Source organism: Dendrobates tinctorius, unplaced genomic scaffold, assembly GCF_039654945.1.
Source record: "Dendrobates tinctorius isolate UK_male_01 unplaced genomic scaffold, ASM3965494v1 ptg000202l, whole genome shotgun sequence".
Taxonomy (NCBI): domain Eukaryota; kingdom Metazoa; phylum Chordata; class Amphibia; order Anura; family Dendrobatidae; genus Dendrobates; species Dendrobates tinctorius.
The window spans coordinates 7109541-7125197 of record NW_027361869.1 but is presented as its reverse complement, the minus strand read 5'-3'; the positions used below and the strand labels follow the sequence as shown (position 1 = coordinate 7125197).

Sequence of the window (15657 nt, the reverse complement as noted above, 5' to 3'; positions counted from 1 at the left end):
CCACCACATCTTCACTGCAGAACTTTATGATCAGTGCCACCACCTCCTCTCTGCAGAGCTGTATGATCAGTACCACCACCTTTTCGCCGCAGAGGTGTATTATCAGTGTCACCACCTTGTCCCCGCAGAGCTGTATGATCAGTGCCACCTCCTCGTCCCAGCAGAGCTGTATGATCAGTGCCACCACCTGGTCCTTGCAGAGCTGTGTGATCTGTGCCACTACCTCATCCCTGCAGAGCTGTATGATCAGTGTCACCACCTCTTCCCTACAGAGCTGAATGATCAATGCCACCACCTACTCCCTGCAGAGCTGTAAGATCAGTGACACAACCTTGTCCCTACAGAGCCTTATGATCAGTGCCACCGCCTCCTCCCCATAGAGCTGTATGATCAGTGCAACCACCTCATCCCTTCAGAGCTGTATGATCAGTGTCACCACCTCCTCTCTGCAGAGCTGTATGATCAGTACCACCACCTTGTCGCCACAGAGGTGTATTATCAGTGCCACCACCTTGTCCCCACAGAGCTGTATGATCAGTGCCACCTCCTCGTCCCTGCAGAGCTGTATTATCAGTGGCTCCAACTTATCAATAAAGAGATGTATAATCACTGCAACCACATTGTCCCCGCAAAGCTGTATGATCAGTGCCAACACCTCGTCCTTGCAGAGCTGTATGATCAGTGTCACCACCTCTTCCCTACAGAGCTGCATGATTAGTGCCACCATCTTATCCACACAGAGCTGAATGATCAATGCCACCACCTACTCCCTGCAGAGCTGTAAGATCAGTGACACAACCTTGTCCCTGCAGAGCCTTATGATCAGTGCCACCGCCTCCTCACCACAGAGCTGTATGATCAGTGCCACCTCCTCGTCCCTGCAGAGCTGTATGATCTGAGCCACTAACTCATCCCTGCAGAGCTGTATGATCAGTGCCACAACCTCATCCCTGCAGAGCTGCATGATCAGTGGCTCCAACTTATCCCTAAAGAGATGTATAATCAGTGTAACCACATTGTCCCCGCAAAGCTGTATGATCAGTGCCAACACCTCGTCCTTGCAGAGCTGTATGATCAGTGTCACCACCTCTTACCTGCAGAGGTGCATGATCAGTGCCACCATCTTATCCACACAGAGCTGAATGATCAATGCTACCATATCCTCCCTGCAAATCTGTATAATCAGTTCCACCACCTCCTCTCTGCAGAGCTGTATGATCAGTGCCACCACCTCATCCCTGCAGAGCTTTATGATCAGTGCCACCACCTGGTCCTTGCAGAGCTGTATGATCAGTACCACCACCTTGTCGCCGCAGAGGTGTATGATCAGTGTCACCAACTTTTCCCTGCAGAGCTGTATGATCAGTGCCACCACCTCATCCCTGCAGGGCTGTTTGATCTGTGCTACTGAAACATCCCTGCAGAGCTGTATGATCGGTGCCACTACCTCATCCCAGCAGAACTGCATGATCAGTGCCACAACCTCGTCACTGCAGAGCTGTATGATCAGTGCCACCATCTTGTCCCCACAAAGCTGTATCATAAGTGCCACCACTTTGTCCGAGCAGAGCTGTATGATCAGTGCCATCAAATTGTCCCCGCAGAGCTGTATGATCAGTGCCACCACCTACTCCCTGCAGAGCTGTATGATCAGTGCCACCATCTCCTCCCTGCAAAGCTGTATAATCAGTGCCACCACCTCGTCACTGCAGAGCTGTATGATCTGTGCCACCACCTCATCCCTGAAAACCAGTATGTTCAGTGCGACAACCTCCTCCCTGCAGACCTGTATGATCAGTGCCACCACCGTGTCGCCGCAGAACTGTAAATCAGTGCCACCACCTTGTCACCGCAAAGTTGTATGATCAGTGCCACCACTTTGTCCGAGCAGAGCTGTATGATCAGTGCCACAACCTCATCCCTGCAGAACCACATGATCAGTGCCTCCAACTTATACCTAAAGAGATGTATAATCAGTGCAACCACATTGTCCCTGCAGAGCTGCATGATCAGTGCCACCAACTCCTCCCTGCAGAGCTGTATGATCAGTGCCACCACCTTATCCACACAGAGCTGTATAATCAGTGCCACCATCTCCTCCCTGCAGAGCTGTATAATCAGTGCCACCACCTCGTCTCTGCAGAGCTGTATGATCAGTACCACCACCTTGTCGCCGCAGCGGTGTATGATCAGTGTCACCACCTTATCCACACAGAGCTGTATGATCAGTGCCACCATCTCCTCCCTGCAGAGCTGTATAATCAGTGCCACCACCTCGTCTCTGCAGAGCTGTATGATCAGTACCACCACCTTGTCGCCGCAGCGGTGTATGATCAGTGTCACCACCTTGTCCCTGCAAGTCGGTAGGATCTGTGCCACCTCCTATTCCCTTCAGAGCTGTATGATCAGTACCACCACCTTGTCGCCGCAGAGGTGTATGATCAGTGTCACCAACTTTTCCCTGCAGAGCTGTATGATCAGTGTCACCACCTATTCCCTGCAGGCTGTATGATCTGTGCTAATGAATCATCCCTGCAGAGCTGTATGATCGCTGCCACTACCTCATCCCTGCAGAACTGCATGATCAGTGCCACAACCTCGTCACTGCAGAGCTGTATGATCAGTGCCACCACCTTGTCCCCACAAAGCTGTATCATAAGTGCCACCACTTTGTCCGAGCAGAGCTGTATGATCAGTGCCACCATCTCCTCCCTGCAAAGCTGTGTAATCAGTGCCACCACCTCCTCCCTGTAGAGCTGTATGATCTGTGCCACTACCTCATCCCTGCAGAGCTGTATGATCAGTGCCACAACATCATCCCTGATCAGTGCATCCAACTTATACCTAAAGAGATGTATAAACAGTGCAACCACATTGTCCCCGCAAATCTGTATGAGGAGTGCTACCACCTCATCTCTGCAGACCTGTATCATCAGTGCCACCACATCATCCCTGCAGAGCTTTATGATCAGTGCCACCATCTTGTCCCCGCAGAGCTGTATGATTAGTACCTCCACCTCATCCTTGTGGAGCTTTAAGATCAGAGCCACCACCTTGTCCACGCTGAGATATATGTTCAGTGCCACCACCTTGTCCCCGCAAAGCTGTATCATAAGTGCCACCACTTTGTCTGAGCAGAGCTGTTTGATCAGTGCCATCAAATTGTCCCCACAGAGCTGTATGATCAGTGCCACCATCTCCTCCCTGCAAAGCTCTATAATCAGTGCCACCACCTCCTCTCTGCAGAGCTTTATGATCAGTGCCACCACCTGGTCCTTGCACAGCTGTATGATCAGTACCACCACCTTGTCGACGCAGAGGTGTATGATCAGTGTCACCAAATTTTCCCTGCAGAGCTGTATGATCAGTGCCACCACCTCATCCCTGCAGAACTGCATGATCAGTGCAACAACCTAGTCACTGCAGAGCTGTATGATCAGTGCCACCACCTTGTCCCCACAAAGCTGTATCATAAGTGCCACCACTTTGTCCGAGCAGAGCTGTACAATCAGTGCAATCAAATTCTCCCCGCAGAGCTGTATGATCAGTGCCACCACTTACTCCCTGCAGAGCTTTATCATCAGTGCTACCATCTCCTCCCTGCAAAGCTGTATAATCAGTGCCGCCACCTCCTCTCTGCAGAGCTGTATGATCTGTGCCACTACCTCATCCCTGAAGAGCTGTATGATCAGTGCCTCCAACTTATACCTTAAGAGATGTATAATCAGTGCAACCACATTGTCCCCGCAAAGCTGTATGATCAGTGCCAACACCTCGTCCTTACAGAGCTGTTTGATCAGTGTCACCACCTCTTCCCTGCAGAGCAGTATGATCAGTGACATCACCTCTTACCTATAGAGCTGCATGATCAGTGCCACCTCCTCGTCCCTGCAGTGCTGTGTGATCTGTGCCACCAACTCCTCCCTGCAGAGCTGTATGATCAGTGCCACCATCTTATCCACACAGAGCTGTATAATCAGTGCCACCTCCTACTTCCTGCAGAGCTTTATGATCAGTGCCACCATCTCCTCCCTGCAGAGCTGTATAATCAGTGCCACCACCTCGTCTCTGCAGAGCTGTTTGATTAGTGCCACCACCTGGTCCTTGCAGAGCTGTATGATCAGTACCACCACCTTATCGCCGCAGAGGTGTATGATCAGTGTCACCACCTTGTCCCTGCAGGTCTGTAGGATCTGTGCCACTACCTCATCCCTGCAAAGCTGTATAATCAGTGCCACCACCTCCTCTCTGCAGAGCTGTATGATCTGTGCCACTACCTCATCCCTGCAGAGCTGTATGATCAGTGCCACAACCTCATCCCTGAAGAACCGCATGATCAGTGCCTCCAACTTATACCTTAAGAGATGTATAATCAGTGCAAACACATTGTTCCCGCAAAGCTGTATGATCAGTGTCACCACCTCTTCCCTGCAGAGCTGCATGATCAGTGACACCACCTCATCCCTACAGGGCTGTATGATCTGTGCTACTGAATCATACCTGCAGAACTGCATAATCAGTGCCACGAACTCGTCCCTGCAGAGCTGTGTGATTAGTGGCTCCAACTTATCCCTAAAGAGATGTATAATCAGTGCAACCACATTATCCCCGCAAGGCTGTATGATCAGTGCCAACACCTCGTCCTTGCAGAGCTGTATGATCAGTGTCACCACCTCATACCTGCAGAGCTGCATGATCAGTGCCACCAACTCCTCCCTGCAGAGCTGTATAATCAGTGACACAACCTTGTCCCTGCAGAGCCTTATGATCAGTGCCACCGCCTCCTCCCTGCACAGCTGTATCTTCAGTGCCACCTCCTCATACCTGCAGAGCTGTATGATCAGTGCCACTACCTCATCCCTGCAAACCAATATGTTCAGTGCCACAACCTCCTCCATGTAGAGCTGTATGATCAGTGCTATCATCTTGTCCGCGCTGAGCTGTATGTTCAGTGCCACCACCTTGTCGTCGCAAAGTTGTATGATCAGTGCCACCGCCTACTCCTTGCAGAGCTGTACGATCAGTGCCACCACCCTGTCCACGCAAAGCTGTATGTTCAGTGCCACCAACTCCTCCCTGAAGAACTGTATAATCACTGCCACCACCTTGTCCCCGCAAAGCTGTAACATAAGTGCCACCACTTTGTCCGAGCAGAGCTGCATGATCAGTGCCACCATTTCCTCCCTGCAGAGCTGTATAATCAGTACCACCACCTTGTCGCCGCAGAGGTGTATGATCAGTAGAGTTGAGCGACTTTTGGTTTTTTAGGGTCGCGTTTCGTTTCGTGAAACCCGACTTTTCCAAAAGTCGGGTCGAGCAAGATCGTCCGATTATAGGGAAAAGTCGGGGTCGTCCCGAAACACGAAACCCAATGTAAGTCAATGGGGAATAAAAGTCGGCAGTGAGAGGAGGACAGGAAACACACCTACAGTGCTCGTTTGAATGCCAAAAGCATCAATTCTTCTTACTTAAGCTTGTCAACCTTAATTAACTTCATAATACAAGTTACGCACTGAAAAATGGGGGTTATTTGGCTACAAACTGTGGGGGGGGAGGGATGGCTCCAGGTTTTCATGTGCCCTGGGCGAAAGAGCGCCCCTTTAACACATACCACAACTCATCATGCTCCGATACGGCAGAGAAATAGCGGTATAGTACAATGAAAAATACCTCACTTTTTACATCTCATGACGAGGCCCATCTATTTCTCCATACAGAATCATTGGTCCCATATAATGTTTGAAACAGTATATGATGAGCTCCACATAATGCTACAGTATATGTTGGTCCCCATGGATGAAGCTCCACTGTCTTATGGGCCCAAATAATGCTCCAAACATAATGGGCCCCATTTCTAATGCTCTAGTGTATAATGGGCCCTGTAAATGCTGCTCCAGTGTCTGATGTTCACCTTTGGAATGTTCCAGTGTATGGTGGGCCCCATCTATCATTCTCAGACGGTGTTAGGCCCAGTATGGATTGCACGTGATTGCACAAAGGTTAGAAAGGGTACCGTATCCCTGGATAGCATGTATGGATAGCGTACACATTCAAAATATATGTCTATACAGCATGAGGCAGGCTCAGACGGTGTTAGGCCCAGTATGGATTGCACGTGATTGCACAAAGGTTAGAAAGGGTACCGTATCCCCGGATAACATGTATGGATAGCGTACACATTCAAAATATATGTCTATACAGCATGAGGCAGGGTCAGACGGTGTTAGGCCCAGTATGGATTGCACGTGATTGCACAAAGGTTAGAAAGGGTACCGTATCCCCGGATAACATGTATGGATAGCGTACACATTCAAAATATATGTCTCAGGAGGCAGGCTCAGACGGTGTTAGGCCCAGTATGGATTGCACGTGATTGCACAAAGGTTAGAAAGGGTACCGTATCCCCGGATAACATGTATGGATAGCGTACACATTCAAAATATATGTCTATACAGCAAGAGGCAGGCTCAGACGGTGTTAGGCCCAGTATGGATTGCACGTGATTGTTCAAAGGTTAGAAAGGGTACCGTATCCCTGGATAACATGTATGGATAGCGTACACATTCAAAATATATGTCTATACTGCATGAGGCAGGCTCAGACGGTATTAGGCCCAGTATGGATTGCACGTGATTGCACAAAGGTTAGAAAGGGTACCGTATCCCCGGATAACATGTATGGATAGCGTACACATTCAAAATTTATGTCTATACAGCATGAGGCAGGCTCAGACGGTGTTAGGCCCAGTATGGATTGCACGTGATTGCACAAAGGTTAGAAAGGGTACCGTATCCCCGGATAACATGTATAGATAGCGTACACATTCAAAATATATGTCTATACAGCATGAGGCAGGCTCAGACGGTGTTAGGCCCAGTATGGATTGCACGTGATTGCACAAAGGTTAGAAAGGGTACCGTATCCCCGGATAACATGTATAGATTGCGTACACATTCAAAATATATGTCTATACAGCATGAGGCAGGCTCAGACGGTGTTAGGCCCAGTATGGATTGCACGTGATTGCACAAAGGTTATAAAGGGTACCGTATCCCCGGATAACATGTATGGATAGCGTACACATTCAAAATATATGTCTATACAGCATGAGGCAGGCTCAGACGGTGTTAGGCCCAGTATGGATTGCACGTGATTGCACAAAGGTTATAAAGGGTACCGTATCCCCGGATAACATGTATGGATAGCGTACACATTCAAAATATATGTCTATACAGCATGAGGCAGGCTCAGACGGTGTCAGGCACAGTATGGATTTGACGGCCCAGATTACACAGCGGAGGAGCAGGGAGAGGTAAAGATTGCAAATGCTGGGGCCCTGCCCAAGCAAGGGGGGCTCACTCGTGGGCGTCGGTACTGGCACTGGGCCCCTCATAGTACAGCGGTGTGTCTGACGGCGGGTGTGCACCACCACCGTCAGAGACACTTGATTGCACTATGAGAGACCCTGTGCCAGTGCCCGCGCCCAAGACTCGGCCTACCCACCTGTCCAGGGCAACGGCACTCGCACGGTGTTGTGCGGTAGGTGGTGACCCCGGCCATGGGGGGGGAGGCAGCACAGTTAGGGAGTTTTAGAAAGTGGCATATGTTGATGTTGGACATTCAGCTGATGCAAAAGGCGAAATAGGTGAAGTACCAGGAAGAGGTGGACCAAAGCAAGCCATTTTTCTGTCACCCTATGTGTCATCAGGGGAAGGTGGGACAAAATCCTTGGAAACCCATGCGTGGTTCATTTTAATGAAGGTTAGATCATCCACATTTTGGGTTGACAGACGGGTCCTTTTTTCTGTCAGGATTGATCCAGCTGCACTGAAGACTCTTTCCGATAGCACACTTGCAGCTGGGCAAGCGAGCTCCTGTAAGGCATATTGGGCCAATTCAGGCCAGGTGTCCAGTTTAGCGGCCCAATAGTCAAAGGGGAATGACCTGTGTGGGAGAACATCGATATGGGAGGAAAAGTAGTTTGTAACCATAGTTGACAACTGCTGTCTCCTGTCACTTTCCATCGATGCAGTATTACCAGTTGTGTGAGCGGTATTTGAAAAATCAGTCCACAACATTGTCATGAAACCCCTGTCTCCAACGCCACTTCTGCTGTGTGCACCACGAACACCTCTGCCAAGCTGCCCCCGGCCCGTACGGCTCGTGTGAGAACCATCACCGCTGCTGTGTGCTGGGAATGCCTCAAGCAACCGATTTACCAGAGTTGCTTGTTTATTAGCCAATATTAGGTCAAGGTTCTCCTGTGGCATGATGTTTTGTAATTTGCCTATATAGCGTGGATCCAGGATGCTGGCCAACCAGTAGTCGTCATCGTTCATCATTTTGGCAATGCGTGGGTCCCTTTTTAGGATCCGCAAGGCATAATCTGACATGTGGGCCAATGTTCCCGGTGTCAATGATGCACTGCGAGTGCTGGGTGGAGGAGCACTTTCTGGCAAATCCACATCCCTCCAGTCACGCACAAACCCTGTACCAGACCTTGCCACGCCAACATTTTCACTTGCCCCACGAGATGCATCCTCCTCCCCTAAGTAATCATCCCCATCATCCTCCTCCTCCTCCTCTTCTTCCTCCACCTCGTCCAGGAGAGGTCCCTGAGCAGACAATGGCTGAATGTCATCAAGGATTCCCTCCTCCTCTTCCTCCTCATCAACATTGGCAGCAGACGCCTGCTCCTTAAGGTGCGTCAAAGTTTGCATGAGCAGACGCATAAGTGGGATGCTCATGCTTAGGATGGCGTCGTCTGCGCTTACCAGCCGTGTGCACTCCTCAAAACACTGAAGGACTTTACAAAGGTCTTTCAGCTTCGACCACTGCACGCCTGTCAACTCCATGTCTGCTATCAAAGTGCCTGGCCGTGTATCCTCCCACAAATGCATTATGGCCTGCCTCTGCTCGCACAGCCGCTCCACCATGTGCAGGGTGGAGTTCCACCTTGTTGCAATGTCGATAATGAGGCGGTGGTTGGGAAGGTGGAGCAATCGCTGCAGCTTCTGCATACGAACGGAGTGTAAAGGCGACCGGCGGATGTGCGCACACAGTCTTCGCACCTTCTGGAGCAGGGCTGTTAACTCCGGATAATTTTTGAGGAAGCACTGCACCACCAGGTTCAAGGTGTGAGCCAAGCAAGGTATGTGGCTGAGTTTTGAAAGGGCTATGGCTGCCACAAAATTACGGCCGTTATCACTAACTACCTTGCCTGCCTCCAGATGTATACTGCCCAGCCATGACTCAGTTTGTCGCTTCAAGTACTCGGCCAGCACCTCGGCGGTGTGTCTGTCGCCCAAACACATCATCTGCAACACAGCCTGCTGACGCTTTCCACCAGCTGCTCGATAGGGGGACACATCGTGTGCAACAGTGGCAGCTGCAGATGGAGTGCTCGTACGACTGCGCTCTGTGGACAAGCTTTCGCTTCTGGAGGAGGAGGAGGAGGGTCGAACGCACACAGCCAACTGTTTCCTATACCGTGGGCTAGGCAGCACTGTCCCACCACCGCTGTCCCCTGTGGACCCTGCATCCACCACATTAACCCAGTGCGCAGTGATGGACACGTAACGGCCCTGGCCATGCCGACTGGACCATGCATCAGTTGTGAGGTGCACCTTTCCGCTCACTGACTGCTTGAGTGCATGGACAATGCGGTCTTTCACATGATGGTGGAGGGCTGGGATGGCTTTGCGAGAGAAGAAGTGGCAACTGGGTAGGTCATAGCGTGGTACTGCATAGGCCATGAGTTCGCGGAAAGCTGTGCTTTCCACCAACCGAAAGGGCATCATCTCAAACGAGATTAGTTTGGCAATGTGGGCGTTCAAACCCAGTGTACGCGGATGAGAGACTGAGTACTTTCTTGACCTACTCATAGTGTCTGGGAGGGTGAGCTGGACTTGAGAGCTGCATATGGTGGAAGTAGCGGTGGACAGGGCGGACTGAGAGAGGGTTGATGATGGTGATGGAGTTGGTGTTCTTTCTGATGGCCTAGAATCAGTCTTTCGTTGATATAACAGTGGGATTCCCTGACTGCTGTGGCCTTGCAACGACACCTCAACATTTGCTGCTGTGCTAACCGGTGGGCTTACAGTGGGGGAAACAATGTAGCGTTGCTGACTACCTTCGTTGTGATCAGTTGCACATGTGGCACTTGAGGTTTGGTGTTGTGTCCACGCTTGCAAGTGCATGGTGTTTAAATGTCTAAGCATGCAACTGGTATTCCAATTTTTCAGATTTTTCCCTCGGCTAAAGGTCTTTGCGCACTTCTTACAGATAACCTTGGCCTGATCATGAGGATTTTGGTCAAAAAAGTGCCACACTGCACTCTTCCTACTTTGGCAGACATTTTGCGGCCTAGCACGCTGTGATCTTTTGACCCTCTGGACAAGCTGTCCAGCAACTCTTTTGATGTGTGGAACCTGTCTTTGGAGTGCTCCGGGCCTGCCAGATAACAGCTGTTGCGATGTCGATGTCTGCTGTGGATGCTCCTCATCTGAGCTATTGGAAGCAGCACCCTCTTCCCCCAATGGATGCCAATCTGGGTCAACAACTGGGTCATCCATCACCTCCTCTTCTATGTCATGTGCACCTTCCTCTGTGTCACCGTGTATGGTGGTATAGTGTGCGGGAAGGGGCACCTGAGTCTCATCAGGGTCAGAATCTGGCTCTGTACACTGCGAGGACAATGTAGTGCTCTGAGTGAATGTACCAGCAGAATCATCCATCAGCGGCTGTGCATCAGTGCACTCCATGTCAGATTCATCTTGGCCTGGGTAATTCACCATTTCACTTGATAATCCAGGCATGGTATGTGAAAACAGCTCCATGGAGTAATCAGTAGTATGGCCTGCGTCATCCTTCAATCTTGGTTGGGGTGAAGGACACAAGGAAAGGTGTGGTTCATGAACATGAGCCTCCAATGACGACTCAGTGCTTTTACTTTTTACAACTGAAGAAGAGGAGGCGATAGAGCTGGAGGCTGAGTCAGCAATGTAAGACAAAACTTTTTCCTGATGCTCTGGCTTTAAAAGCGGTTTGCCAACTCCTAGAAAACTAAGCGTTCGAGGCCTTATGTAGCCAGACGATGACGCAGGCTCAACACCTCCTGCATTCGGTCCTATTTTGCTCTTGCCACTACCATCAGATCCACCACCAACACCATCATTACCAGCTGCCAACCCCCGCCCAATTCCACGGCCTCTTCCACCAGCCTTCCTCATTTTTGGTAGAAATGTAGACAAAATCCAACAAACTATATAGTAATGTAAAACAAGGTACAAGGTGTCTATAGGACAGGGGAGATTTTGAATTTCTGCAGACACTTGTGGACACTGGACACTTATGGATTGTGTGAGGCCCACTGATATCTGAGCGCTATGTCACAGGCTCGATGGCACAGCTGTGACAAAAGTGACGAGAGGATAAGGGAGATTTTGAATTTCTGCACACACTTGTGGACACTGGACACTTTTGGATTGTGTGAGGCCCACTGAATATCTGAGCGCTATGTGACAGGCTCGATGGCACAGCTGTGACCAAAGTGACTAGAGGATAAGGGAGATTTTGAATTTCTGCACACACTTGTGGACACTGGACACTTTTGGATTGTGTGAGGCCCACGGATATCTGAGCGCTATGTCACAGGCTCGATGGCACAGCTGTGACAAAAGTGACGAGAGGATAAGGGAGATTTTGAATTTCTGCACACACTTGTGGACACTTTTGGATTGTGTGAGGCCCAATGAATATCTGAGCGCTATGTGACAGGCTCGATGGCACAGCTGTGACCAAAGTGACTAGAGGATAAGGGAGATTTTGAATTTTTGCACACACTTGTGGACACTGGACACTTTTGGATTGTGTGAGGCCCACTGATATCTGAGCGCTATGTCACAGGCTCGATGGCACAGCTGTGACAAAAGTGACTAGAGGATAAGGGAGATTGGATTGCTTTTAAAAAAGCAGTTTGCAGAGCAGTGGGTAATCAGCAATACCAGCCTGTCAGGAAGCCTTAAAAGGCAGCCCAACAACCAACACCACTGATACACCACAATATAGCCTCCCCTTGCACTGCACACACAGTGACTGGTGTGTTGTGCATTCCAAATCGCTAGCAGCAGAAGCAGTTTTTTTTTCTTCTCAGCAGGACAAAAAAAAAAATTGGGATTGCTTTTAAAAAAGCAGTTTGCGGAGCAGTGGGTAAACAGCAATGCAGGAATGTCAGGAAGCCTTAGAAGGCAGCCCAACAACCAACACCACTGATACACCACTATATAGCCTCCCCTTGTACAGGCCAAATCGCTAGCAGCAGAAGCAGTTTTTTTTTCTTCTCAGCAGGACAAAAAAAAAAAATTGGGATTGCTTTTAAAAAAGCAGTTTGCGGAGCAGTGGGTAAACAGCAATGCAGGAATGTCAGGAAGCCTTAGAAGGCAGCCCAACAACCAACACCACTGATACACCACTATATAGCCTCCCCTTGCACTGCACACACAGTGACTGGTGTGTTGTGCAGGCCAAATCGCTTGCAGCAGAAGCAGTTTTTTTTGTCTTCTTCCCTGCCTAACGCTCTCCCTACAGAATCAGCAGCAACCTCTCCCTATACTAAGATCGGCAGAAGTAACATGGCGGTCGGCGTGCACGCCCTTTTATACCCCCTGTGGCGCCCACCAAAGCAAGCCAATCACTTGCATGCCCTTCTGAAAGATGGTGGTGACCCCTGCCTATGTCATCACGTTGCCCACAGTGTCCGTGGATCCTGATTGGCTGAAAAAGAGCGCAAAACAAACTTTTGAAACGCGACTTTGGCGCGTAAGTCGCCGACCTCGTGGCCGACCTCATCCTAGGGTCGGGTTTCGTTTCATGAAACCCGACTTTGCCAAAAGTCGGCGACTTTTGAAATTTTTCGACCCGTTTCGCTCAACTCTACTGCGCACCACAGAGATGAAGTTACTGCGGGATCTCGTCACTTCTCCTCACGTTTTCTGACCTCATTATTGCGGGTCAGGATGATTTCGGATTAGTGATGGGCGAGCACTAAAATGCTCGGGTGCTCGTTGTTAAGATCAAGCAAATTGGAATGCTCGGATACTCGGTCAGGACAAAGAGCCCCATGTAAGTCTATGGGAGACCTGAGCATTTTTGCCGCGATTCCCCCCGGGGGTCCATTTAAGGTCTGAAAATGAAGGAAACACTGCTCAAATGACACGGGGACATAATGCGGATCGCTTCTGGAACCATGCCTGACTCCTAGGTCACAGCTTCAAACAATGTTGTCAGAGTTTCATGCCATTTTTACCAGTGCACCAAAAAACATACCAAAACGGATTTTGCTGGGATAAATTTTAAGGTACATCCTTTCCAGGTTAAAGACTAGTATATAAGCCAAAATAAATAACCCCAAGTCAAAATGTTCCTCCACCACTTGGTCTATGTTCAGACGCAGCGTTTTTGAAGCGTTTTGCAACTTTAACATTGCTTTCAATCAAAACTAATGCATTCACTTGGAAATGTCATTGTAACATTTAACAACCCTAGCTGGCCATGCGGTGTGTGACACATAAGCAGACACATCTTGTTTCATTTATGAAGAAGGGACTCGATGTCACAGAGCCTATTTTTACAGGGGCCTCAGGCGGCATTAATCTACTTAAAGGGCCATTATTAAACAGTGGGTCTCCTAAATGGTTATTGTCTATGCAGTGACTGGATGGGCTACCAAGAATTACAACACACCCAATACCCCTTTCACGAGATGTCCAGGAGGGCCTCCATAAAAAATGTTGCATTGAATGCAAGGCCTGCCCTGCTACAAAGTCATGTGCACCCCAATAAACCTTTGAACCCACATACTGGTTGGGCCCAGGACAATCCACTTCACATAGAATCAAAGAACATTATTACTTTCGTACTCCAATTCTGTTTTCTTATGGATTCACGGCAAGGCCTGCCCTGCTACCAAGTCATATGCACCCCAATCCCCCCTTGGAATAAAATATAGAGGGCCTTTAAAAAATGTTTCATTAAAAAAAGACCTGGATCTCCTAGACTTGTAATGCCCATACACTAAGTGTGTTGGCTGGCAAACATATTGCCCTGTGGGTTACACCTCAACCTTTTCCATAACCAGTATTTTACGCCCAGCAAAACCACCCACCCTTGTTTGTGTGAAGACTCCTGGAGTGGACCCTCTGGGCCATGATTCCAACCCACCCTGGGCAAGCTGACCTGGTAAGGACCACCCAGGGATACAGGAAGCATCAGAACGCCCTGGGAAATAAAGTACCATGACTGCTGGAACCAGGTGGCAGGCTCGAAGGAGGCACAAGAGACAGTGTTTAGCAGGATGAAGTGGTGGATGATATAGTAACTGACCCAAGCTAGCAGGAGGACATGCAAAGTGAGGACAGCAGCATAGGGGGAGGGAGGCATAGCGCCCCAACAGCCAGGAAGAAGCAGTGTGGTTGCCGCAGACAGAAGGCCGGCAACTATTAACAGTAACACCAACATGATGGAAGTTGCCTGTCCATCTGTTAGGCCTTCTCAAGTCTAGTTGTTTTTTAATACTCTGCCCATAACCCCAAAAAAGGTCATTTGCACCACCTGCCATGCCAGCATCAGCAGGGGTAGCAAAACTACCAGCCTCACCACCACGAGCATGATCAGGACCATGGTTGGTAGCAAAGCCGGCAGTATTAAAGGTCAGGCATTCGCTCTTCTTGAGGGAGGATTGGGTGGCTCTGAAAAGAGCCTTTGTGTTGCAGTCAGGTGGGCAGGACAGATCTAAGCTCTCTCCCCACGGATCCGGCGGGCCAGCTGGATATCTTTGGGCATGATGGTGACCCTCTTAGCGAGGATCGCGCACAAATTTGTGTCCTCAAACAGCCCCACCAGATAAGCCTCGCTGGCCTCCTGCAGGGCCATGACAGCGGAGCTCTGGAAGCGGAGATCGGTCTTGAAGTCCTGGGCGATTTCTCTCACCAGGCGCTGGAAGGGAAGCTTACGGATCAGCAGCTCGGTGGACTTCTGGTAGCGGCGGATCTCACGGAGAGCAACTGTCCCTGGCCGGTATCTGTGCGGCTTCTTCACTCCGCCAGTGGCGGGAGCGCTTTTCCTGGCGGCCTTAGTGGCCAGCTGCTTGCGGGGCGCTTTCCCTCCGGTGGATTTCCGAGCGGTCTGCTTAGTTCTGGCCATAGCTCTGTATAGAAGAGAACAGAAGTGATGAGAGGAGCAGAGTGAGCGGCTATTTATACTCCTCTGCCCCTATTCACGCTTCATGAGGACACGTCCCCTGCATTCCATTGGTTATTTTGTAGAATGTGAGCAGCGAATAGCGTTTGATGTCCGCGACCAATCACTGTACAGAGAAGGCTCAACCTGACTCACAGTTCAGCTATCACCCACTGCTCTGATACACAGGGTCACATCCAATCTCCAGGCGGCTTCTACAGCGGAAGCTCCGATTCTATATTCCCAGTACCCAGAGCGGTACAGCAGCTCCTCTATAATCAGTCACTGACGCTCCAACTCTCACATCGGAGTTATAACCTCACACCACTCTTACTAAGATGCGGGTTACAGGTGGTGATAATTAGGATGATGGAAGTAACGTGATTTCTGCTGCACATCGGCCCCTTCCCTCCATTACAC

The 15657-nt window shown here is 49.9% G+C and overlaps 1 protein-coding gene across 1 annotated transcript; it reads right to left on the bottom strand.

Annotated features, from left to right (window-relative positions):
• Positions 1-14790: 14790 nt before the first annotated feature.
• On the bottom strand, positions 14791-15201 carry LOC141056992 (histone H3-like). The gene has a single exon (XM_073553466.1). It carries the CDS (start codon positions 15199-15201, stop codon positions 14791-14793), a length of 411 nt encoding a protein of 136 aa, XP_073409567.1.
• Between the last annotated feature and the right edge of the window lie 456 nt (positions 15202-15657).

What these genes read in the sequence shown, in the direction of transcription:
- LOC141056992 (XM_073553466.1), bottom strand. Translation starts at nt 15,201, where the DNA reads ATGGCCAGAACTAAGCAGACCGCTCGGAAATCCACCGGAGGGAAAGCG.